The 26,766-nt window shown below is 36.0% G+C and overlaps 1 protein-coding gene across 2 annotated transcripts in view; it reads left to right on the plus strand.

Moving 5' to 3' along the window:
• PKD (serine/threonine-protein kinase D3) overlaps positions 1 to 26,766 on the plus strand; it is a 170,870-nt gene that overhangs the window by 10,219 nt on the left and 133,885 nt on the right. For both annotated transcript variants that reach the window (XM_069848490.1, XM_069848491.1), the window contains exons 2-3: positions 18,773 to 18,923; positions 21,814 to 22,084. In XM_069848490.1, coding sequence (XP_069704591.1) covers positions 18,798 to 18,923; positions 21,814 to 22,084 — 397 coding nt within the window. In that variant the 5' untranslated portion in view covers positions 18,773 to 18,797. The remainder of the gene's footprint in view (positions 1 to 18,772; positions 18,924 to 21,813; positions 22,085 to 26,766) is intronic.

Here is a 26,766-nt window from a genome sequence, read left to right on the forward strand (position 1 = left end):
CTGGGAGTTGTTTGATCATCCACCCTTCAGTCCTGATCTTGCTCCCAGCGATTTTCACATTTTCTTGCACTTCAAGAAATTCCTGTCCTCCGGTGAGCGTTTTGGCAATGACGAAGAGCTGAAGACGTCTGTCACACGCTGGTTCCATTCACAGGCGGTAGAGTTCTACGACAGAGGGATACAAGAGTTGATCCCAAGTGTCTCAATTCTGATGGTGGCTATGTTGAAAAATAGCTGAAACATTGCTGTACCTGTTGCCAATAAATGTTTTCCTGAAAGTGTGTGTTCTTTTTTTAAAAAAAAATAGGGAAACTTACTTTCTGGATGCGCCTCGTATTTGGCATGTATTAGTGGTAGAGTCTGATGTCCGACCGTGAGAGTCATGTTAAAATGTGTTTAGCCTCTGCCAGCGTATATTGCCATATTACCATAAGTGTTGCATGTTAAAGGTTACGTAAGGTGTGGGGTTAGCTAATTGACGTGGGACGAAGAAATGTGACAAGGTTAGAGTGGGTTAGATGAGAGGATAGCTGAGTGATAGATTGATCACTGTGACAAAGTTAAGAGTGGGTTAGGTGATGGAATAGCTAAGTGACAAGAGACCGAGAACTGTTACAAGGTTCAAGTGGGTGAGTTATAGGAAGCCGAGGACCCTGACAAAGTTAGAGTTGGGTACTTATTATTGCTTTCCGTTCAATTTTAGTAATTTGTATGTATTCTCCAAGTCAAATCAAGGTGTTCTAAGTAAATTTCGTCGAGGAAACGCGCCGTCAGCTGAAGTAAATAATTACCCAAGTGCCTTTCCTCGCATACCGCGTAATTAATCATAGCATTTTCTACAACAGCTGTAAAAATGGATGGCTCTACTTGGATACAGAACGAAGGGTGGTACACAGTCTCTTGCTCTTGTCTTTGTTATCGTTATCATTGTCATTTGGAGCATACTATCGTCATATGTGAAGTTCTGTACTCATATTCATCTGCACGTAACAGAGAAAGATCAATTTTGCTAATGAATTTATCCATTACTAAACATGAATGGTGAAAAAATTATGAATTTAGCACTGGCAACAATGAACGCAAATCACACAGAACATGACTACATCTGTAGTTTTCTTTAGAGTCAAACAAACAGCAAAGTATAAATTCATTTTCCATATCAGGAAACAAAGGAACATGGGCTGGCCATTGTGCTTGCCACGCATATTTTCCCCATTATTGTACCCTTGTCCATGCATATTTTGAATGTCTAACTCATAATCTGGCAAGAGTTCACTTAAGAGATAATAGCATAAACCTTCCTCTGAAGTGTCTGAAGCAGGATAAAATCCAAGAAATAATTTTCGAACTGCAACATCAAAAGTGCTACTACAAATGAAGGGTACACGGGAAAAGCGATCAAGGTCCATCAAAAATCTAAATTCAGTTAATAATGCCAGTGGAAAGGAAGTACTATCATGTGGTCTAGGTAGTAATAAGAAATAATCGTTCTTGACATTCCACTATGTCAATTTCTATTAAATACACACATAACAAAGTATTAAGTGCTTAAACTTTAAAATTCGTTTTTCTCGAAACTTTCTAAAATTGACCTTGATCATTATTCCTGTGTACCCTTCAAATGGTATATGTTCAGTGTGACTGGCATCTAGCGTGTAATCGAGAGTTACAGAAATATATATATATATTTTTTTATTTATTTATTTATTTCATGAATCATTGTTCACGTCATGGCGGATTAGATGTATTCCAGTTCTTAATCCGCCATCACTCTCTATACAAATATAACACAAACTAATAAATAATGGACCTATAAGCATCCTCTGTTTACAATAATAATAATAATAATAATAATAATAATGGTACAAAACTAATAATAAGTATAGGGTCATTCCACGAGATGAGGGACATAAAGACAAAATTTTATATTTAATCGAAGAAACTGTTCTTTTGCATTAAAAAGTTCTCCAATTCATTGACTTTATACAGCATGGTATAATTTTAATTTTGGCGCCATAATTTGTTTGTTCCCAACAAGCAAAGTCGACATGGCTGCTACAGAGGGATTCTGGTAAGATTACGTCATTTGATTTTAGGACATAGCTATCAGAATATTAAATTCCATGAAGTTAGTGCTATATTACCTTTGAAAGTAAATGTTTCAGTGCCTGTATGTAGTAACAATGAGTGGAAATATAATCTATTAAAGTAGTTATCTACTGTTAAAAGAAATACTTAGATTATGTAACGTTTGTTACAAAAATATTAATTTTATTTCATAATTAGAAAACTGTTTTGTATTTTAAAATGAAACTTTGTATTATCTTACTTCCTCATGTAAGCTACATAAATACTAGACGTTCTGATTTTTAAAATAATAATTTTATATAAATTCTGTGTAACAAACGTTACATTAAATAGCAACAAACGTTACATAACAATGTGGTAACGTTTGTTACACAAAAAATAATAAGATAATCGGATGTAATACATGAAATTATTGATTACTGGCTATGTTTGGTAGGCTTATATTTAAAATAAGACGTGTTTTAGTACGTTTTCATGTTTGATGGGCCATATATGCATTTCAGTATGAAAAAAGCTCCAAAATCTGCTGCTGAGAGAATGCGTGAGTACAGAGCTAGAATGGACACAGAAAAAACTCAAGAGAGATTAGAAAAGTGTGGTAATATTATGAGGAAACTTAGGAAAAAGCCAAAATCAAAATCGGAAAAATCTGCAGAAAGAGAAGCCACTAGGAGGCGAGTATAAGAATATCGTAGAAGACAAAAAGCAAGAGTTTTAAGTTCATGTATTTTGAAAGATGGTTCTTCAGGAAGTCCTCCTTATAAGAGTGCAAATTCTTTTGGAAAGGCTATAAAAAGAGCACAAAGAAACCTTCCAAGGAGCCCTCGAAAACAAACAGCCGTAGTAAGAAAGCTTGCCGAATCATTTAATCTATTAGTACAGCCAGCAAAACATTCCACATCTTCTACATTGCCTATTACTGCAGATACTATGCAAATGGTGAAGGATTTTTATGAATGTGACGATGTTTCCCGCCAACTCCCTGGAAAAAAAGATTTTATTATAATACGTGAGGATGGAAAGAAAGAATATATGCAAAAAATGCTGCTTGTGTATCATTTGCGTGAAGTATACACACTTTTTCAAGAGCAGAATCCAAATGTAAAGATTGGTCTATAAAAATTTTGTGAAATGCGACCGAAACATGTCAGGTTGGTCTCTGATAAGGATCAGATAATGTGCTGCTGTCCTTACTGTGAAAATACGCAGTTAATGATTTCAGCAGCACCCTGGAAAACAAGTGAAAAACCAAAAACCACCCAGGAGCTTCTGAAAGAAACAGTTTGTCAAACTGAAAATAAGAACTGTATGAAAAGAAGTTGCCAAGAATGTGGAGATATTGAATCCACGCTGATTACAAAAATTGATGATGACTGTGATGAGGTTCACACCAAGCATTGGGAAGGTGGACATCTGGTTCTAAAAGATAATGTCTATAAATGAATTCTTCACTTATTTCAAGAATCAGCTAACGCAACTATCCAATCATATATACAATAAAGGAAGACAATGGAAGGAACAGCAGAATCAAAAATCATCACTACAACCAGGACAGCTGCTTCTCCTAACAGATTTTGCTGAGAACTATGTAGCAACATTTCAGAATGAAGTTATGGCAGCACACTGGACACACACATCAGCTGAAACATCAACAACAATCTATACTGTAGTTTGCTATTTCCGAAAATCTTCTACTGATGATGTCACAACAATATGTTTAGCAGTCATTAGTGATGCACAGAGTCATGGCACTGCTGAAGTTGCTGCTTTCAATGAAATCCTACTAAACTACCTGTCTACATTAAAGCAGTCTCCTATAACTTCAGTTTATCTGTGGACTGATGGTGCTGCACAACGTTTTAAAAACCGGAAGGCAATATCATACTTGTGCACATTATCCAAAATTCTAGGATGTAATGTTGAATGGAACTACTGTATAACGAGTCTTACCATGGTAAGTGCCCACACGATGGTGTTGGAGCTACCCTTAAACGCAGTGTATGGAAGCGAGTTTTACAAGGAAATGCTACTGTGCAAAATGCTGAGCAATTTTATGACATCACAAAATCTAACATTTACAACATACATTGTTTTTATGTCCCTGCTGGTAAAATTGACTCAATTGCTGCAAAATATGTACAAGAATGGAAAAGTGCATTGCCAGTGGTAGAAATCCAACAAGCTCGATGTGTGAAAATTGCTGCACCAAGCACAGTTGGGCTCTTCTCAAATACTGGAGATGTTGAACCATTTAAGAAACATAAAATAAAAGAAACGCAGGAAGAAACAAGCAGTCCTACAAAATCTACTCATTCCATTGATCATGCCATGAATTCAAAATTTTCAGAACTATGAGTTGGTGATTACGTATTGGTTCATTACCCACAAACTGGACAATATTATGTCGGACATATAATCCTTCTCAATTATGTGAGTAATATGTGTAGTGTACAATTCATGAGAAGAAGAGAAGGAAAGAACACTTACTTTGTGTACCCAACAAATGGCGATATAGATGAAATATCCCCAGACCTAGTTTTAAGCACATTGCCTAAACCTAAGGAAGTTAGGGGAAAATTTATTTTCAACAGAAATTTTACTGTGCTAGTTGAGTAAGAATGTTATTGTACTCTCAAAAATTACCTTTTTTTAAAATGATCACTAGGATGTTCTTTACAAACTGTTCAATTCTGACTTTGTAATGTTTGTTACACTGTTGTAACGTTTGTTACTCTAAGTTTTTAATTATTTTCAAGTAACATATATCTGTAGAATTAAAAACATTTATGTCATTTAGTTCTGTAATCTTCCTAGATTCAAGCTGTATTTTTTTTATCTGACATAAAATGTTGTAAGAACAGAGAATCACAACAGTCTTTCACAACTTGAGAATCCATGTCCTTTGATGTAACGTTTGTTACATTTTTTCAAATTGTAAACCCAAGAACATGCACCATCACAATGTTATATTATTGGCACTATATAATCTTCACACTATCCTCTATTACTAGGTATGTTCCAAAGCATTGCTCTTGTCTACAGTGGACTGCAGAAAAATGTCAAATGTTCAAATCCATGTAAGAATGTAACGTTTGTTACAATGGAATGACCCTATAGCTCTTGTATTTAAAACTCCTACCTTAGTTTTTTCAATTTTATGCTCAATCTCTTAAGAATTATTCTGTTAACTTCATTGACTACTCTTCGTAGTTTCTTATTGTGTGACTACTCAAACATTTATAATTCCATCTCCGTTAGAGATTTGACTTTCTCTTCCCATCTAATTTTAACTCTAAAAAGAAATTTTCCTAATTTATGCAAATTGCTGGCATTTAGGTGACCATTTTTTTATAAGCTACTATAGCGTTTATTTGTAGAAATTTTTTATCTACCCAACTGTGTCTCAAATAATTTTTTGCCTGGCACTTTAGCTCAATATGCACTGCGTCTTCAGCTAGTCCACACAAAGGACATTTATCCTTCTCTACGTTCCATCTCCTATTCTTGAGTCTCCAGATACCTAATCTCCACCATGCCATTCCTGTTCTCTCTTCCCTTGAATTTAGTCTAACATATTCTTCCTGTTCCCAAAACTGCTTAACCTCCCTATAGTATTTTAGTGATCCTAGGTCTTTAATATTACTAAAAATATCTTGTCTCGAAGTTTCGTTTGCCCTCTCTTTTACTATTCTTCCAATAGTTTTCGTGTTTATAGACCCTAGTTCTCTCCATAGCCAATTTAGACCTAATCTGCTTATTTCTCGTTCCAGCTCCTTCAGCCAATTCGATTTCCAATTAGCGGCCTTCATACAAAAGATACATGTTTTCATAACAGCCAAATCATTCCTACACAGAATATTACCTAAATATTTGATTTTTCTTTCTAGAATAATTCCCAGACTCGAATCGATTCCCATCTCTAGTAACGCTGCCAGGTTAGAAGCATTCTCCGGTATTCCTAGAAATTTTTTACATTTTTGGCTCTTACTTTATCGATGTTTCTGCTGGATAACCTACTACCCCAGATCTCAATATTATATAATATCTTTGATTCTACTAGTGCATTATAGATGTTGACCAAATTCTTCACCCCAATATTCGGCCATTTATTTAGGCATCTGTCTACTGCTTGGAGTGCATTTTTACCTTTATTCAGTGCCAATTCATTTTGCAACTTCCAATTTCCCCTACTGTCTATTATCACTCCTAGGTACTTCAATCTGGAAACACAATCAATTGGAACTTTATTCACGTACCATTTCTCTTTCTTACTATGCACGTTGCCCTTTTTGCAGATTAGGACTTTTGAGAAAAATATTTTGCTTTCCTTAAAAATTCCTTAATTTTTTATTTAATACCACTTGCTAAAACAGATATAATTTCACTTTGAAAAGCTGGCCTAAGTAATGAGGCATACGAGTTTCAGCAGTTTGAGAATGAGTTATGTCATTGACATGCTATGAAATAATGCGATCAGATTTTGCCAATATTTCTGTAACCTTTAAAAAATGTCCATTATTTGTTTCATATGATTTATCATTTGTATCTCTGAAAGCTAAACGCTGCCTTGCTAAGAGCTGTACAATTGCAGTGATTGTTTCAGTGATGGCTTGCCATCTTCTTTTTTCAGATTCAAAATACCGTTATTGTTCTTTGTCAATTGTACAATTGAGGACCATTTTTGCAAAACTTGCTAACTGCAAAATTTGCAAAATTGAGATTTTGATGGATTCGTTAACATAAGACAGGCCTCTACATGATGTTCAAAACGTCTTAGTAAAATTGGGTTATTTCTCTTCATTCTAGTATGTCAAAGTGTGATCGTTTTTTCAAAACTTGCTTTCTGCTATGAGTGAGAGATACAGCAAAACGTGCTTACTATAGTGTTTTGTCTCTCCTGTAAACTTTAGTTTTTTCAGTTAGCAAGTTTTGCAAAAACGGTCCTCAATTATTGTCAAGGTGTGTTTTTAATTCATACCACTTTTTACAGTTTTGCATATATTCTGCACCCGTTTCATGCCATGAAAAATGAGTGGCTAAATGTCGCCAATCTGAAAACCTCTGACTGTCTGTTAATTTGTTTTTCTTCAAAGTGAACAGTTTGCAAGAAAAGCAAAAAACACTTGAATTTTTTGGAATAGTTTAACCAAGTTCTTTGAACTTTTTCGCCATTAGGTAAGAGTCTCATAAATTGAGACGTGGAAAATGATCTTCCATTGTCATCTTTAGGAAATTTATATATTGAGGTGTTACACGTCCCTTCTGAATTATGACTTCCAATAAACGATTATTAACAATAGGTGGCCAGGGACTAGGCTTCCTTAAATCATATTCTGCCTTCAATTACTATTACCCAGTAAATTATCCCCACAATTTGATTTCGACACTGACCCTTCCTCTCAGCACAATTTCAAACAAACTTCTAACTTTCCATCTGATTTTTCACCTTCAATTTCGATTTCATTCTTACTGTTGAAAAGTGTTCCGAACCTATTGAAGTTGATGTAGTTGGATCACGAATTTCATCTTGGAAACTTCTAATCTTTTCTTTTCCTTGTCAGTTTCATTCTTCCTTTTGCGATAATAAGCACCAGAGAGTCAGACACTTAGTTTTTTTGCCTGACATCTCCAAATCAATAATAATAATAATAATAATAATAATAATAATAATAATAATAATAATACTAATACTAATACATCACATATTCATTATATATGAGGTCTCGCCTACCTCATTGAATATTACACGACTACTATGAAGTAGCCAATGTGTATTTTCATCATTTTAATACGAGAAAAATTCGTTCCGGCACCGGGAATGGAACCCGGGACCTCTCAGCTCTACGCGCTGAGTGCTCTTTCCAACTGAGCTATGCCAGGACACGATCCACAGTGCTGGCCGAACTCCTCTCGTAATGTTTTACAGCCTTACTACCTGCACTTTAGACAACGTAAGTCATACATGCAGGAGCGCATATTGAAATGACTTTATGACCATATCCAACATCAGTGAATATGTGATGTATTAACTGTTAGCAGTTGTCACAAACTGATGTTGGATATGGTCATAAAGTCATTTCAATATGCGCTCCTGCATGTATGACTTACGTTGTCTAAAGTGCAGGTAGTAAGGCCGTAAAACATTACGAGAGGAGTTCGGCCGGCACCGTGGATCGTGTCCTGGCATAGCTCAGTTGGAAAGAGCACTCAGAGCGTAGAGCTGAGAGGTCCCGGGTTCGATTTCCGGTGCCGGAACGAATTTTTCTCGTATTAAAATGATGATGATAATAATTTTCTTATACTGCGCAAAATATTTTTCTCCTTTTGAATGAATTAAAACATAGTGAACAAACTTATCTTAAGGATTCCTCATACATGAACTGTTATATATTTTATTCTTAATCAGCAAGTTCCTCTCTACACTGCTCTCTATGAAGTACTAACGAATTTTATGCAGTGGCTGGAAACAATAAACAGGAGATTTGATTGTAGAGTGAATATTCCAACTGCACACATTAATTCACTTTTTTTCTGTGTAGAATTCGTATATTAATAATTATTTTAGGAAATTAGCTGCCTGCATGCACGCACACCTGCTAAAATCGACCCTGCTAACATAATTGGTACATACATAAAGCATGCGATTGTTGGCTGCATCCATATCAACAACAGAATTTCCACCTTTAAGACTTTTTTAATTGTTTGAAGAAGAAGAAAGAAGAAAGTTAGCTTCCCTTATGAAAAGGTTGCCAGATTTGACAAAGCGTATTACATATAATTTGGAAACACACCTAAAAGGTAAAATGATATGCATTTAAAATGATGAGGGAATCGAATATACAAAATGTCAGAAAAATTTACACCTAAGTAGCGTTTGTGCTCATTTACAGTTAAGAAAGGGGGAAAAAAAAATATCATCAGATAGGTTAGAATCATATGAATGCCATATACCTCGAGAAAAATAGTAGTACGGATTTATTGGCATTGATATCTAAACCAATCAACAGCCATCGGTTAAGATAACTTGAAATTTCCATTATCACTCCCATACGAATGATTTCTCAATATCTGAACCGATCCTTTGAGGACACTAATGGCTATTTCCTTCACAATGCTGTGTGTTAGGCCCAGGTTTTTACATTTGTTGGCAAAGAAGGAGGGTATGGTACCTCGTGCTCCCACCATCAGACCTATTACATCAATGTGGGACAGGCTATATTTATCTTTATAGAACGGGATTGTTGGTTCATAGATCCATTTCTTTTCACTGTCCACCTCATGCGGTTGATCTGCATGTGTCTCAAATCTGATGGTGGGATCGAGAATGTATGCCGAGTTGTTCTCAATGGCAGTGATATCAATTCGCCGAACACTTCTTGTGTGGCTAGTCCCTGCATCTCTTGATGAACTGTAAACCCTACTTCCTTCAGTGCCTCGGCCAGCATAGATCGGACAGCATGGTGACGGATGTTGCGAATGGCCTCACTATAGGGGCAGAAGCCAAGAATATGGGGAAGAGTTTCAATCTCGCTGAGACAGCACCTACAGCGGGTACCATCCCGACTTCTACCCGGTACAGCTCGGACCGGAGCGACATAGCCTACCATTTTAAGGGCGTCTATCCATTCTGAGAGGGTTAGACCTTTGTGATTTCTTATCCAGCTGTTTGCTGGGGGGAAGTCTTTGTTAAGAATCACTCCTTTACCCTTTACATTTCTCTGCAACAACTAACCTTTTTTTCTCCTGACACTTTCATAAGTTGTTTCACTAATTCTTGAAGTAGCTTGATGGAAGCATTAGAGCTTCTTCCTTTCAGCTTTGTCTCTGGTAACATGCCATATTGTGCTAATATGAGTGAAAGGTCGTTTCTTAGTTATAGGAATTTCTTCACCTCACAGACTGAAGCAGCCTCATTTTCTTGTAGAGCTTCAGTCACCTTACGGATTTTTTCAAGATTGTTAGCAGCTGATATCCAGATCCCCAATCTGGTCAGTACCGCCTGTGGAGGTAGAGAAAGTCCAGGTGCCATTTCCTGAAAGATCCGGATTCAAGAGATTTCAAGAAGATCTTCTTTGTGTTCGAAATCAACTTGTCTACTTCTGGATACAAAACCCGTACCTCTTCGGCAATTCTATGTATCCTATGGGCAAGGCATGTGAGATGAGCACTTTCGATGTTTTAGCAGTCTTCTTCATATAGGAAGTAGTATCATTATCGTGGTGTATACCTTTTGGCCAAAGTAGGGAATTTGTAAATAATTGTGCTATTGACAAGCTATTCACTTTCTCTAATTGTTCTGATGTCAGAAAGTATGTAGAAGACCCACTTTCGTGGGTTCCAAAGATCCAATAATAACATTCCCTAGGTAGTGTCCTGTACAGTCGGTGATTTCATCTATTGAAATGCAAATTTTCTTCCTACAAACTTCGGCGCGAATTCTAATTAGAGATCTTCATAGCATACATTTAGATATGTTTTTCTAGTGCTGACTCTGATGGCACCTCCTCTTTAGTATACCTTTCCAGGAATATCTGAGAGAACTTTTTTCCAATTTTCAGAATGGAATACCTACTTCCATGAAAGCTTTACATAGGTCGAGAGAGAACTGAGATTGCATACTGGATGTGGTGACTGTTTCAAACGAAAGATATCTTTTTCTGTCCAATCATTTTAACAGCAGCAGATTTATGTTTAGTTGTTGCCAGATGCTGAATTATATGACATTTTTTTTTTTGCGACTTAGAGTCTGTTCACATACCTTGCAGAGGAGAGTGGCGCCATCTGTAGAAAATTGTCTTTACTGGAATCTCATACGTAACCATGTAACTTACTTCTCAGCCATATGCTAAGTTTCGGCATGATGAATACACAGTTTAATACACAATTCACGATGTGGTGTCTTCAGAGGACTGGGCTAAATAAAACTATATTTCTATTTTAAATTAACCCTATATATAGGCCTATCTCTGATATTTTGCAGTAACAACTAATGTTTTGTATTTTTTCCATGCTATTAACATTATGGGATTTCTAAAATTGTTGTATTTTCCTCACACTATTAACAGTATAGAATTTCTCCTTTTAAAAGCACTTGTAAAATTGTAAAAGCACTTGTAAAATTGTAAAAGTGAAGGCTCACTGGGTTTTTCGTCCATAATCCTTTTCAATGAATAGTTGTGTTGTGTTGACAAATTTAAGATGTGATAATTCCCTTGTTTTTGTTGCTGTTATTCAGGTGGAAGTGTGAAAGAACTGGAAGGTGTGGTATGTTAAAGACTACCCAAGTAGACTATCAATAAATCTGACGAGAGCGAGACCTTTATACTAAATTTTGTATTCAAGTGTTTACAAGGAGAGTGGTAGGATTGATACTGATTCAAAGAATAATGATCTAAGTTATCCTCCACTTTTATGTGGCTGAATTTAATACGTGTTTATAGTGGTAGTTTTTTCATTCTGTGAAGGAAACCAGTTTCACTAGTTGTAGTTGAGTGAGCAATAAGTATATCTAATTCCAGTAATGTGAACTAAAATCGCAATGCATACTTACTTACTGGCTTTTAAGGAACCCAGAGGTTCATTGCCGCCCTCACATAAGCTCGCCATTGGTCCCTATCCTGTGCAAGATTAATCCAGTCCCTATCACCATATCCCACCTCCCTCAAATCCATTTTAATATTATCCTCCCATCTACGTCTCGGCCTCCCCAAAGATCTTTTTCCGTCTGGCCTCCCAACTAACACTCTATATGCATTTCTGGATTCGCCCATATGTGCTATATGCCATGCCCATCTCAAACGTCTGGATTTAATGTTCCTAATTATGTCAGGCGAAGAATACAATGCGTGCAGTTCTGTGTTGTGTAACTTTCTCTATTCTCCTGTAACTTCATCCCTCTTAGCCCCAAATATTTTCCTAAGCACCTTATTCTCAAACACCCTTAACCTTTGTTCCTCTCTCAAAGTGAGAGTCCAAGTTTCACAACCATAAAGAACAACCGGTAATATAACTGTTTTATAAATTCTAACTTCCATATTTTTTTGACAGACTGAAAGATAAAAGCTTCTCAACCGAATAATAACAGGCATTTCCCATATTTATTCTGTGTTTGATTTCCTCCCGAGTATCATTTATATTTGTTACTGTTGCTCCCAGGTATTTGAATTTTTCCAGTTCTTCAAAGGATAAAGTTCCTATTTTTATATTTCCATTTCGTACAATATTCTGATCACGAGACATAATCATATACTTTGTCTTTTCGGGATTTACTTTTAAACCTATCTCTTTACTTGCTTCAAATAAAATTCCCGTATTTTCCCTAATCGTTCGTGGATTTTCTCCTAACATATTCACATCATCCACATAGTCAAGCAGCTGGTGAACTAAAATCGCAATAATTACGTAAATTCGTAGAATAATATTTTCTATCAAAAAAGTCTGTGATCATTTTTCACAGAAATATAAAAAATCATAATTACATCAGATATTTGAATTATTTCTTATTCAAGTATTTTTGAAACATGATTTTATATAATAAAGCATTAAATCTTAGAATAAAGAAATTTAGTTAAAATAGGCAAAATAAAAAACTCATAAAATACTGAGAATGGCATGGAAAGAATTTGAGGAACGAAGTTTCAGAACCCAACATTTTGAGAAAATACACTTCAGATGCCAAAAACTTGTATCTCGGCAATGAACAAAATATTTTCTGTGGTGAACCATTAAAGATTTTTTTTGGTATAGATTCCAGGTTTTGAAAGTTTGCTCCCCATTTTTCTTTTAACAAAAGCTCAGTATCTGCAACCAAAAAAAAAAAAAAAAGCCATTTTGCCAAACTTGTGGGCTCTAAATTAATGAGTGTACTCTATTTTTACATTAAATAATAATATTTAATCAGTTTTCTTTCATTATCCATTGTTTTAAATCACACTCTCAAAGCTCTCATTCTGTGTCCTCTGAGATTGTTGGCCATTTTTGTAGCTGTCTATTATTAGTTACTTTCTGTGGAATGCGTTTAGTACTTAATATCGTCGAAATTCTTGCATTACTCTGACATGCTCTTGTGGATATGCTGGTGGCATTGTCAAACTGATATTTTAGACTGACTTACTTACTTACAAATTGCTTTTAAGGAACCCGAAGGTTCATTGCCGCCCTCACATAAGCCCGCCATCGGTCCCTATCCTGTGCAAGATTAATCCAGTCTCTATCATCATATCCCACCTCCCTCAAATCCATTTTAATATTATCCTCCCATCTACGTCTCGGCCTCCCCAAAGGTCTTTTTCCCTCCGGTCTCACAACTAACACTCTATATGCATTTCTTGATTCGCCCATACGTGCTACATGCCCTGCCCATCTCAAACGTCTGGATTTAATGTTCCTAATTATGTCAGGTGAAGAATACAATGCGTGCAGTTCTGCGTTGTGTAACTTTCCCCATTCTCCTGTAACTTCATCCCGCTTAGCTCCAAGTATCTGATATTTTAGACTGCTAGTAGCAGTAATTGATGTAGAAGCACATGTTTAGAAAGCCCATCAGTGTTATTTCTTAAACTGGTTTATTTTATGATGTTTATCAACTATGATGATTATCTAGTGTCTGAGTGAAATGAAAGTGACAATTGTTTGTATAGATCTGAAGTCTGATTAGTGTAGAATGTTCCTAGTCAGTGATGTATGCAATGGCGGAGAAAAGGAACTGGCCAGCCTGCCCCATTATCTCCTCACTTACAAGAAGAGGACACGCTCTGTATATCACCGAATGGAATAAGATTGTGTGAGATGAAAGTACAAGACGTACTGTTTAAAGTCATACCTGGCATGGGTGGTCAATGACCCCTCGTTTTGGAAATATTGGCTATTGTTTGTGACATACTTCCGTTAAGTACTGAATAGGGAAGCATTAGACTGTGTAACAGCGTAGCCCATATGGTTGGATGCTGAGTTATTATCCGGCCAACCCGAGTTCGAATCTTAACTGGTCCTATATTTTTTTCTTTTAATAATGATTAATATTGTGATCACAGTTATCTGTTTACATACCTATATGATATTTCTCAATGTATTGAATGCTTCATCATGTTTTAAACAAATTACTAATTAACTAACATTGTATTGTAAAGGATAAACAATGAAATACTGCTCACGTAGGAAGTTAAGATGTGTACTGGTGTCTGTTCTATTTCTGTAGCAGCTATTCCATTTCATTTTGTACCCGATTCATTGTGATGTCATAAAAACACAGAAAACATACATATTTCCTGCACCATGCACAGCAAATGAAAGAAGGTTGTCCACAGTCACACACATTTTTCCGCACTTCTGCTGCGAAACAGACATCCTTCACATTCACAAACACTTCTAGTTCGTTTATCAATTTTGATGCATACCACGCATATTTCAACATGGATTTGAATATAGGAACTGACAACTGAAAGTGAATTAAAATAATAATAATAATAATAATAATAATAATAATAATAATATCAAGCTTTAAAAAATGAGAAGGCATTAGGATTCGAACTCGAGTTGCCTGGATGACAACTCAGCTTCCAACCACATGAGCTACGCCGTTACACAGTCTAATGCTTCCCTATTAGGCATCTAACTGAAGTATGTCATAAATAATAGCCAATATTTCCAAAACGAGGGGTCATTGGCCACTCATACCAGGTATGACTTTAAACAGTGTTTCTTGTACTTACATGTCACAAAATCTGATTTAATTCGGTGATATACAGAGCGTGTCCTCTCCTTGTTAGTTGCCTCATGAGTAATACCTTATTGGTGTCAATTATGACGTTCAAACCTGTCTTCGGACAGTTGACTAAACAACAATGCCAGCAAAACAAGAACAGGATTCAGTGCCGAAAGTTACCCAGCATTTGCTCTTAATGGGTTGAGGGAAAATCCCAGAAAAACCTCAGACAGGTAACTTTTCCAACCAGGATTTGAACCTGAGCCTGCTTATTTCACGGTCAGACATGCTAACCGTTACTTCACAGCGGCGGACTCCATCAGTGTATTCTCTTGTTATGACTGGTCCTGGATTTGCTGAGTATCTTTTACAGTAACGAAGGTGTTTTTCCTGCCATAACCCAGCTAAAATATTGGAGAATGCTGTGTTTACCATGAAAGACCTGTCCTTGGACAGAAAACTATAAATGAATAAATGCTTGTGTACTTTGTGACCTAGAGTGTAAGAGAAGGCCCTATGGCCTTAACTCTGCCAGTATAAATAAAGAATTATTATTAATGAATCCAGCTAATTTCATTAGACATGTAAAATTCTAATACCTTTACTAGATTTCGAAGTTTTACCACATTTATATTCTATAGTTGACAAAATGTCTTTCTCTGAGGTCAGCTGTTTTGTCACTCTTAAAATTATTGCATTCATGTTCTTCGAAATGTGCTTTAATTTGATTATAAGAACATTTCTGAAAAATGGTCAGGATCTGAATTTTTAGAGCCCTATCCTTAGTAGAATGAAACAAATTTCTCAGTTCATATATTGTATCTGAATTATCTGATTTACACAGACTTTAGTTCACTATCAACTCCTCTTCAGTTTGGAATACTCTTTCTTGGAAAGAATGTTTTTTTTTGTCAATTTTTATTTTGGGTAGTGTTTTTTCTTTTCATAATTTGGAATTTCCCTATTTACACTCTCGTTATGACCCCGAAAAGCCAATTCTTGTTTTCCGAGAAAGACTGCGTTAATAAGATGCAGTAAAATCTCCTTTTTTTTTTTCCACAAGAGCATTGTGTTGGTTGACGTGTAGAGCTTTTTGTTTATCTGTTTATTTGTTTATTTGTTTATTGTAAATCAATTCTTGTCTTTCCAAAGTTTGCAAAGTTCATGCTACTGCAAATACGAGCCTTTGATTTGTCATATTTTAGGACTGCTGTTTGAAGGGAGTTCATATTAGAAAACTCATCTTTTGACCACACATTAGTTGTGCGGGTAAATAACAAACATGGTCAGCAAAATAGTTTAGACAGTTTACAACTACCACACAACCAATTCCATTTACCATATGATCAATCAATCTTCTTAATGTATCCAGCTGTTTGCTGACAACATAAAGTCCACTATAGTCCGCTGTAGTCTTTTACCATATGATGTTGAAGTGAAATGACGTGTGTACTCACTCTGGTTTTCTTTTACATCCATGAACAAATTTAACTTAGGAGTTGGTCTTTCAATTTTCACAATTTCAACTTTCTTGTTGTATGTGCGACGATTTTTTTAAAAATTGAATTGAAAGAAGTGAATTGGGAGGACAAATTTAAAAGGTACGCAAACGCGTCCTTGCAAGGGGTTCGGGGCTGCAAGAAACTAAATATGTGAGCTCCAAGCCTGTTGGCCACTAGTCTCACTCCGGGTTACGCTGCTCCACTGAAGGAGCTCTAGAAAATTTTTAAGAGGAAAACCGAAAATGGACGTAACCTCTTAGGTACCACATACGCGAGGGGGATGGAAATGTGATCAAAATGATCACGGGACTGGACGATGAGGAGATGGCTGGTGTAAATCTGCACATTGAAATGAACTATGTCATTTCGCAGTGCAGGAGGAGTCGAGAAGACTCTGTCGTCTGTTGTTCGATGACAAGGCAGGTGAAGACTGCCAGGAGAGACGCCGTGAATTCTGAATCTGCAAATTGAAAGGTTCCCTGTCCTTTCGCATTGCAACTACATGAGTGATGTTGCACATGTATTTCATAATTTTATAGACTCTGAACTAGGGCATTAAGTTGTTTGTTAGAAAAAAGGGAAACTTATGGGAAAGGGCATATAAGTCTGTGGTCCATTTCTCTTAGGGCTCATCCCGACATTTGTCTTAACGCCTTAGGAAAACCACGGAAATACCTTAGGCAGGATGAGTTGTCTCAATATAAGAGACTAGCCAATTTGGCTGTTGGGTAATAGGTCGATTGATTTATGAATTTATGATAGATGTAATTATTAATTAATTTAGAGTAATTAAAGGGGTCATGGGGATATGAATGCAGGTCCGTGGCCCATTTCTTTTAGGGCTCATCCCGACATTTGTCTTAGCGCCTTAGGAAAACCATGGAAAAACCTTAGGCAGGATGAGTTATCTCAATTTCAGAGACTAGCCAGCTGGCTCTTAGGTTGAAGACTCTATGAATCGATTGATATACACCAGCCAATTGGCTCTATGATAGTTCCATCGATCAACAAATGTAGATATTGTCAGGGAGGGATTTTGTTAATCCCAGTAAGACAAGGTCATTTCAAAGCAGTTGCACTATCCAAGGAGTCTGATGGAGTTGTGTCGTGACTATTAAAAGGCGTTTTTAATAAATCTTCTACTACAGTCATTTTCAACACAAACCTCTCCAGAAACTTGCTTTGCCGTATTTTTCACAATATCACTTCATTGGGAAATTAAAAAGTTAATAATTCACAATTAATATAACTCTTAGACACAGAATAAATCACAAATTTAAAATACTGCACTGCAAGAACACAATCACATTCATGAGCTAGTGTACTAAATGTATTGTTGCTCCACCTCTGCGAAGAAACCGATCAAGAGAGCGGCAACTGGCCCAGTCTAACTCTGCATGATGAAAACAGAGGGAAGTGGGAGACGGGCAGTTGTGCGACAGGAGAGCGTGCAGAGAACGGTTACAGGCTACCACTCGTGGTAACGGTTTCTCCAGTGTTGCCGCCGGAGAGAATTTTTCTCCGTTCCATTACTCTTTCATCGTATGATGATGCAGAATATCTGCATGGGAATATCATATGTACTTTGGTACATTAAAATAATATATATGATATGCATAAATCACTTCGTGATTTAAGACGGCGCTAATTCCGTCGGATCCCTGCCAACTAGTCACTCATAACGAGTGCACCTCCGCACACGTGTGGACTTCAGTCCTACGTTCATAGACATCTACGACGTAGTGCAGCGGGTGGCCACTAGAGGGAACTCAAGAGTTGGAACTTAAACTGAGACGATTCTGTCCAACGCCGGGGTGGGTATCCGGTGTGGATTAGTGGATAACGCATCAGCACGTAGAGCTGAAAACCCGGGTTCAAATCCCAGCGCCGGAGAGAATTTTTCTCCTTTCCATTACTCTTTCATCGTATGTTACATTATGTTATATTATAATTTTTTTTTTTTGTAATTTCCTTGGGCTACTGCTGGTAGCTGCTGTAGTCCGCAAAATACGCCCCTGGAGAAATCTCATTGAACTTGGAAGTGACCAGTTCCTTTCCCCCTCCATTGCATACATCGCCAATTACCTACATGTTACACTAATCAGACTTCAAATGCATAAAACAATCCTCTGACACGTTGTACTGCCTGATAATAGAGGTACATATCAGCCAGAACCTCAATTACAGGATATTTGTTGCATTAATAACATTTTTTTTTAGTGTATAAGTACTGAAACTTTTTTTATTTTTATGTTATGTTTCTGAACAGATAGTAAGTGTATGTTACTGTAATAAAGATTTTTTTTTCTTTTATTTTTTAAATAATCTTGTGACCCACCTCCAGTTTGGGAACCATTGCTCTACTGTAGTTTTACTTAAATGTGACACTGTGTATAAAAATACTAAAGAAAATGTTACAGAATAATTTGATTGTAGGAAAAATAAACGAAACCTGAAAATTCATAAAATTATGATTTAGGAGTGAATCAGCAGCGGCTAAGAAGATGGAGGGTCCTGAAGTGACGTTCATCTTCCAGTTTGGGCTGGTTCGGGACACTGTAACAGCAGCAGCTAGTACGTTAGGTCTGAAGACCTTAAAAGATCTTGCCTGTGACTTCATTAACAGAAAGGTGAGTAGGCAATAAGGTACTTTCATGTGACTTCATGGGAGTTGAAGGTATAATGAGATAAAATTATGCAAAGTCCCTTCTATATAGCATGCAGTACCCATGAGACATGGAGGTGCGTGAAGAAAACTGTTTCATCCAATTATATTTAAAAGCAGTGTTGCCCAGACTGCCAGCAACCTAACTGCATTTCAGACACGTATTTTGTTTGATTCCACTGCCCACAAAATCCTTTTGTGATTTCAAAACAAGTGTGTTTATTGAACCTGTCGATTCATTCCCATATTTTTGTGTAGTTCCCGAGAAAGTTGTATAATAGACAGATCCACATTCGTACCATGTTTCATGATCTTTATAGTTTTTTGTTTCTTTAAGATAGGACTGTTTGTTTGTAGGTCCTTTGTTGTGTAAGAGAGGTCTTTACGTGGTATTTCTTTGTTCTTCCACATGTTGCATTGGATTTCTGTGTATAATCATATTCTTTATCATGCATGATTCATATGCTTCCTTCTCTTTGATGTTATTAAAGAAAATTTTGTTGTACTGTATTTCAGTTTTTCGTTCAAATTGTTATGAATGGAGCTCTAGCTAAAACTGCACTTGCAGTTAGGTTTGAATTCTTTTTCGTAATTTAGTGTTTTTATCTCTGTTCTGAGATTAATTATTTTACACTAATGTCATTTATATTAAGAGAACTGTTAGTTCTGTATCCTAATACACAGAAAAATTAACACTGTATATGCTTATATCTCCTGTAACTCCCAATGTAGAAAATAAGTTGGTTGCTTGGTATCTCATGTTGAGCAGTTGATGATATCACTCGCTCTCTTGCACTCCAATATTTTGTAGAGAGACTGGGAATTTGAGTAAAGTTGGACAGTGAAGAAGATGATCTTGATCCAGATCTTATTAAGATTAAAGTAATGGCATTAAGAGACTCTGCAATACCAATTGTGTGTAAATATTTATTGAGGCAGTTACGACCTGTAATTAATTTGCATGTTGCCACTGCAGATTTTCGTGGAAGTTCAGTTATTGAATCAGCTGCCTCATGACCTCCCGCTCCACAATGTGCAGAGATCCACTGAAGTATCAGTTGCTTATTTAATTTGACCATTTGCCTTAAAATTTTACGAGATGAGGTTTTTTTTACTGTTACATCCAATGCTGTAAAATGAACAGCTGCTTTTCAATCTGATGCTATCACAGTCGTCTCAGCTTTATCAATTTAGTACAGGAGATTTTGTAAGTTTGAAAGAATAGCCAAAATTTCACCATCAGAGTTAATAGTGTTCGAATCTAATCCTCTGTAAAGGGAAAGAAGGGAAAAAATTGCACTGGCACCAGTACCTTCATGTCTGGTAAACAGGATCCATCTGTAAAAATATGTAGCCACTCACTGATGGGATAATTTAAATTTATCATTTATAACGATAACGATTTCAGAATGTCTGGAGGGACTGTTAGATTTCTTAACATCTGTTAAAATTTTAAATAATATTCGATATCAAATAATTCTAAGGGATTGTGTTTTATTAGTAAAGTTAATTTAAGTGAAGAAGTTGTAAATTCTCTTTGATGCCTCGAACCAAAGTTAGAAAGCTCTGTTGAAATTATAAGTACACATCTGAAAATAAGTTTTGAAATTATGTTCTTGACATTGCACCAACACAAGTACCTTTTCTTATTGCATAACATAATCTCAAGATTTCTGTTCATTAGTATGAAATCTCTTTACTTGAAGCAAGTAAAGCGATCGGTTTGGAAGTAAATCCCGAAAAGACAAAGTATATGATTATGTCTCGTGACCAGAATATTGTACGAAATGGAAATATAAAAATTGGAAATTTATCCTTCGAAGGGGTGGAAAAATTCAAATATCTTGGAGCAACAGTAACAAATATAAATGACACTCGGGAGGAAATTAAACGCAGAATAAATATGGGAAATGCGTGTTATTATTCGGTTGAGAAGCTTTTATCATCTAGTCTGCTGTCAAAAAATCTGAAAGTTAGAATTTATAAAACAGTTATATTACCGGTTGTTCTGTATGGTTGTGAAACTTGGACTCTCACTCTGAGAGAGGAACATAGGTTAAGGGTGTTTGAGAATAAGGTTCTTAGGAAAATATTTGGGGCTAAGCGGGGTAGCTACAGGAGAATGGGGAAAGTTACACAACGCAGAACTGCACGCATTGTATTCTTCACCTGACATAATTAGGAACATTAAATCCAGATGTTTGAGATGGGCAGGGCATGTAGCACGTATGGGCGAATCAAGAAATGCATATAGAGTGTTAGTTGGGAGACCGGAGGGAAAAAGACCTTTAGGGAGGCCGAGACGTAGATGGGAGGATAATATTAAAATGGATTTGAGGGAGGTGGGATATGATGATAGAGACTGGATTAATCTTGCTCAGGATAGGGACCGATGGCGGGCTTATGTGAGGGCGGCAATGAACCTTCGGGTTCCTTAAAAGTCATTTGTAAGTAAGTAAGTAAGTATGAAATCTCGCACAAAACTTGAAATAGTACTTCCTACCTTGTATCTGTACTTCAAAAATTCTAATCTTAACTCTTTCAGTCAAATTAGTATTTGTTTGGAAAAGTCTAATTGTTTGTTCTTGACTCCTTTTAAGTTTGTGTGAATTGCCCAGCACGCTGCTGGATTTCCAGATATGAACTGTCCACTTGAGAGGACTCATTGTCCGTGAAGTGGCATTGAAGTTGCTGTCCTCTATAGTGGACGCAGTGAATGAAGGGGTTAATAAGAGTCTGATTGACTGCAAGCATTATGCATGAAAAGAAAATTCATTAGTGAGCTAAAGTCCAATATTGAACGAAGATCTTCATTCCAAACTTACTGAACTTAAATGCATTGTTCTTTCTTTCAGTTTCCAGACCATGGTCTTACAAGACTGAATGAACGTCTTCTGCTGTTTCGCCATGATTATGGGTCTACCAATATTCTGCAGCATATCAACTCAGCAGCCGAAATCATGGACGAAACACTTGTGGAGATAGTCCTTTCTGCTCAAGTGCCAACAGAAGAGGTTCCTTTCCGCCCTCACGCCCTTGCTGTTCACTCCTATAAAGCTCCAACTTTCTGTGATTTCTGTGGGGAGATGCTGTTCGGTTTAGTGCGACAAGGACTTAAGTGTGAAGGTGAGCAATCAATGCTGGCACAGTACCTCATGGATAATTAAAATTATCTTAAGGGAAGACTCCACTGAAAATCATGAAAATTTTTCCAAATTTTTTTTAGCTATTTCACTTATTCAGAATTTATATTTTCATACCCCAAATGGATTCAGCTCAATTCTGATTACAAATACTCGTATGATTACACTTTTTAAATTAAGGCTGGAAGGGGGCGTGGAATTTAAAGAGCTGTCAAAATTGTTTTTCATTGAAAAATTCTTTTTTAAAATTTCTGATTACAAATCTAGTAACTTTTGTTGGCTCCCTGAAGTTACTAGATGAATGGAGCGGAGGAGAATATTAATTTACATAAATATTCATTTTATTTTCAAATTTATTTTTCTGTGTTCATTTTTGTTGATTCAACACCAACTTTCTTATGCCAAATATCAATCAATCTGGATGAAATTTTTACTGCAAGTATTTATGCGGTAGCTGCATGTTTCTATGCATTTATTTTGTGAGAAATGCTGCTAGACTATTTTCTTAAGAAAAATATTAATAAAATAAACTAGCAGCATTAAGAAAAAATTAATAAAATAAACTAGCAGCATTAAGAAAAATATTAATAAAATAAACTAGCAGCATTAAGAAAAATTGTTCCGGAGCCGGGTATCCCTCGAAATTATTCAAATCAACTTTACAGGGAGTTATACCTGAAATCTTGATTTGCATAATACACGTCACTGTTCGTTAACAGAAAACCACAATTTAAGTCACACGGAGTTAGTGTGCACTCGAAGTTGGTTGCTTGACGGTTGTCAGCCCACTTTGAGGTCTGTGGACATAGAGGGAAAAATTGGATCGGTATCGGTTAGAGTTCCCGGGTAGCTCAGTGGTAGAGCGTTGGTACGTTAAACCAAAGGTCCCGGGTTCGATACCCGGCTCCGGAACAATTTTTCCCTCGAAATTATTCATTTTTCTTTTTCTTGCTTGAAAGGTGCTCTTGTAATATTCCACTGATTGTTGAGATGCTGCTTCTAAGCAAGACAGCGCCTCTTAAAAAAGCAAAGAAAATGTAAATGTTTATATCTCTTAGAATAATATTTTTTTTCTATTAAAACTTGTGGACAAAAAATAATGGATTTCTTTGATTTGAGTAGAAGACTCAAAATATAACATTTAAGGTCTGCGCACACCGACGCAGGATGCGGGAGTGGTAGTGAATGCAAAACCGACGCGAATTATTGTGAGTACAGCAGGATATGAATCCATTCACACCGCAGCGACACAATTTCGCCTAGGTGGCGGGACTACAGCGTTCTACTCGCAGTTTGCTGCAAGCAGCATTTTCCCGCGTCCCACATTCATTTTGGGAATGGCGACTGAACATTTAATAGAGTGTGTTAGGAGCATTGCTTACCAGAGTCCGTATACACGGACTCTGTGCTTACGAGATTATACGAGCTGGCGCATAAGATGATAAAGAGTGCGTCTCGGGGTGTTATTACAATTTCTGCCTCTAGGTTCGCCTCGCAATGATGAAATAGTTCCATTACTAAACACTGTGTATCGTGAAAATTCTTTAATTAATTTTGCATTACTCATCGAGTATGAAGATTATAAACATGCCAAGTATATTTCAGTTTTATTTGAGATTTATTGATGACTTGTTAAATAATAATATATAAATTATTAGTGTGATGTAATTAAATTTACAATTTTGTTTCTCGTAAGTCTGGATTTGTTAAATTAAAAATGTTGCTTTCAAACTACATTCTTCATCTGGTTCATTTACTTTTGAAAATTGATTGATTACGTGTTTTTTCTTCAGATTTCGTTCTCTCTAATTCGTTTTAATTGTGAAAGTGAACTACCGGTGTCTTCTACTTTCAGACATTATTATTATTATTATTATTATTATTATTATTATTATTATTATTATATTACTATTATACAGTAGTTATTGATGCAATAATAATACTAATGATTTACGTAAAATGTTATTCAAGCAAGGAAAAACAAGAATTGATATTGCAAAAAAATCTATAATATAATGCAATAATTATCAACAAGTATAATAAAATAAATATGTTAGTATTTTAACATACGTAATCAAGACAACCATGGATTGAATACCACTGTATTAAAGGATGTGTGTTAAAGAAAACTTTACAAATTTTTCACGATCAGTGAAAGCAAAGACTTTACACTAACAAGACGGACATCTTTGCGAAATATTGAGTGACATGAACAACAGCGCCTCTAGCAACTTGAACTTGCAGGGAGTCAACTGTGTGCTCTGCATGTGCCATTAAGATCCAGCTACTCTGTAATTAATTTCAATTTATTCATAGTGTTTATGGTAGTATAGTAATGCAGTGTGTATAAAGATCCGAAGTATGCCTGGAAAGTATTATGCAGTATACGGTTGCAATAATCAGGAAATACAAAAGGATTTCCGATCTTTCTTTTGATTTCTAAAGAACAAGCTACAGTAAGTATCTTGCCGCTTTTGTAATGATTTTAAATAATAATTATTACAATGAAACATAACATTTATATTTAGCCCTATAGTTTCCATGTAACGCTGTAATTTCCCCATTTAGTTAACTTTTTTCTCCTAATTTAGATCTTCCTTGTAGAAAAAAAAAATAAAAAGTTAATATTTTATTTTTCCACTTATGCTGTAATGTGATGTGAAATAGGGTGAAATGCAGTAAGGTCAGAACACTCATATTTTCTATAAAGAGTACTGTACTGGAAATATGTGCTTCCCAAACACCAATGCCGTTGCACTGTACGTATATTGTAATTTCAGGAGTGTATAATTCACAGTTTCTTGAGTTTTTAGAGAGTAACAGGAACAATGTAAAAGCCAAGTTGAAACAATGCATCCAAATTCCTACATGTGGGAATGTTATTTGTTGTTTGAATGTTTTTACTGACAAATATGTCAATGTACTAAATCAAAAATCACTCAAAAAGAAAAAGCAAGAAAGAACACAAAAATGTGCATCAAAGAATCCATAAGCTAAAAAAGTAAGGCATGATTAATGTTATGCATTAGAATCAATAAAGTGAAGAAGAATTGTGTAACTTTTGTTTTTTAATCACTTTTACCCTTCAAAATGATTTTCCTGTTACATTTAAGCTGAATACTGAACAAAATATGCATCTTACGAACTCTAATTTCCTCATCCAATCCCGAAAATTAAATGAAGAGTTTGAATTCTCCCCTGATTTGAGAGGTGGAGCCGGTAGGAGCGCCACATGCAAGATGTCTCCCTATTATATCGTGCGAAACACTGTAAGATGTCCGTCTTGCTAGTATAAAGTCTTTGGTGAAAGCCACAGAGGGCGCAGTAATGTATGAGAACATATTGTATGAAAAAATGTCTGTTCTCTTAACCGGAGTTTTGGTTAACAATGGTTCTGCTGTGACAGCAAGAGTGTAGTACTATATGAACGAACCTATGATCATCTTCGGCAACTACAAGCAGCATCCTATTCGTGACTGCATCCCGCTTTGGTGTGAAGACAACGACGAATTTCGCAGCGATCGCGGGATTACAAGTTTCGCTCTCGCTCCCACGTCCCACGTTGGTGTGCGCAGACCTTTAAGTAGAACTTGATAAAAATAAAATAAATTCCTACTCTCCTTTTCACGCAGCTAGTATTTTGCTGTTAAAAGTTTAAAATAGCCTGATACAAATAATCAATAAAATTATTGAAGATTTAAAGAAATGAATGTTACGAATTTAAGATTTATCATGAGAAAACCAATGAGGAGCTATTAGTGCTAAAATAACAGATCAAAATTAATATCACACCTTCATCATCACTGTTGGCTTCTTTGCATTTTTCTATATGGTATGATTCTTCATTCTGTATACTCGACCTTCAAACTGAAGTCCACATTTCTAGCACTTGGCTCTACATTCTTTTCTGCTCTCATTCAATATCTTATCAAAAGAAAGCCAGACTAACAAGGGAACTATCCCAGGTCGTGTAGCTTGAATTTAATGAAAATATATATTTAAGTTAATTTTCGTTCATTAAGAAATGTGGTGATAGTCGCTTGTTTTGCTTTTTCCTCGTTTACAAAATATGTCTTGAACATCTATGCTACTTATGCTGCTTCTTGCGCGCACTCGGATCCTCATAGTTCTGCAACACAGTATCACAGCTCTCACATTAATGTTCTAGTCTATTTTATTTTTCTCTTAACTTAAATTCAGTTTGTACTGTATTAACTTCGGGACTCACCTTAAATATGATAGTGGGATTCGAAATGAAGTGTTCGAAACAAAGAGCCGTTGAACAGTAGAAACATTATATATGGGCCTGATTTTTCACACTCTTCTCAACACACACACTGTTTCCAACATGCAACATTTTTGCAAGAACGTTATCAAACTTTCTCACATGTTTCTCTGCCACATATCCACACCTCTGCCACTCGTACTTTAGTATGTCTTTGAGGACAGGTGAATGAAACTGTTTATACATGACAGAATGCAATATAATTCTGAAGCCCCTATCGTGTAATGTATCTGGAATGTTTTCACAAATAATTTTATGTATGAAATACTTTTCTAACTTTCGATTTACCATTTTATAGTGCCTAAAAAAATACACATCCAAGAGTTGCACAAATCTTGTAGTTTTTGGAGGGATAATTTATGTTTAATTGTCTTACCATG

Source organism: Periplaneta americana, chromosome 15 (genome assembly GCF_040183065.1).
Source record: "Periplaneta americana isolate PAMFEO1 chromosome 15, P.americana_PAMFEO1_priV1, whole genome shotgun sequence".
Lineage (NCBI taxonomy): Eukaryota > Metazoa > Arthropoda > Insecta > Blattodea > Blattidae > Periplaneta > Periplaneta americana.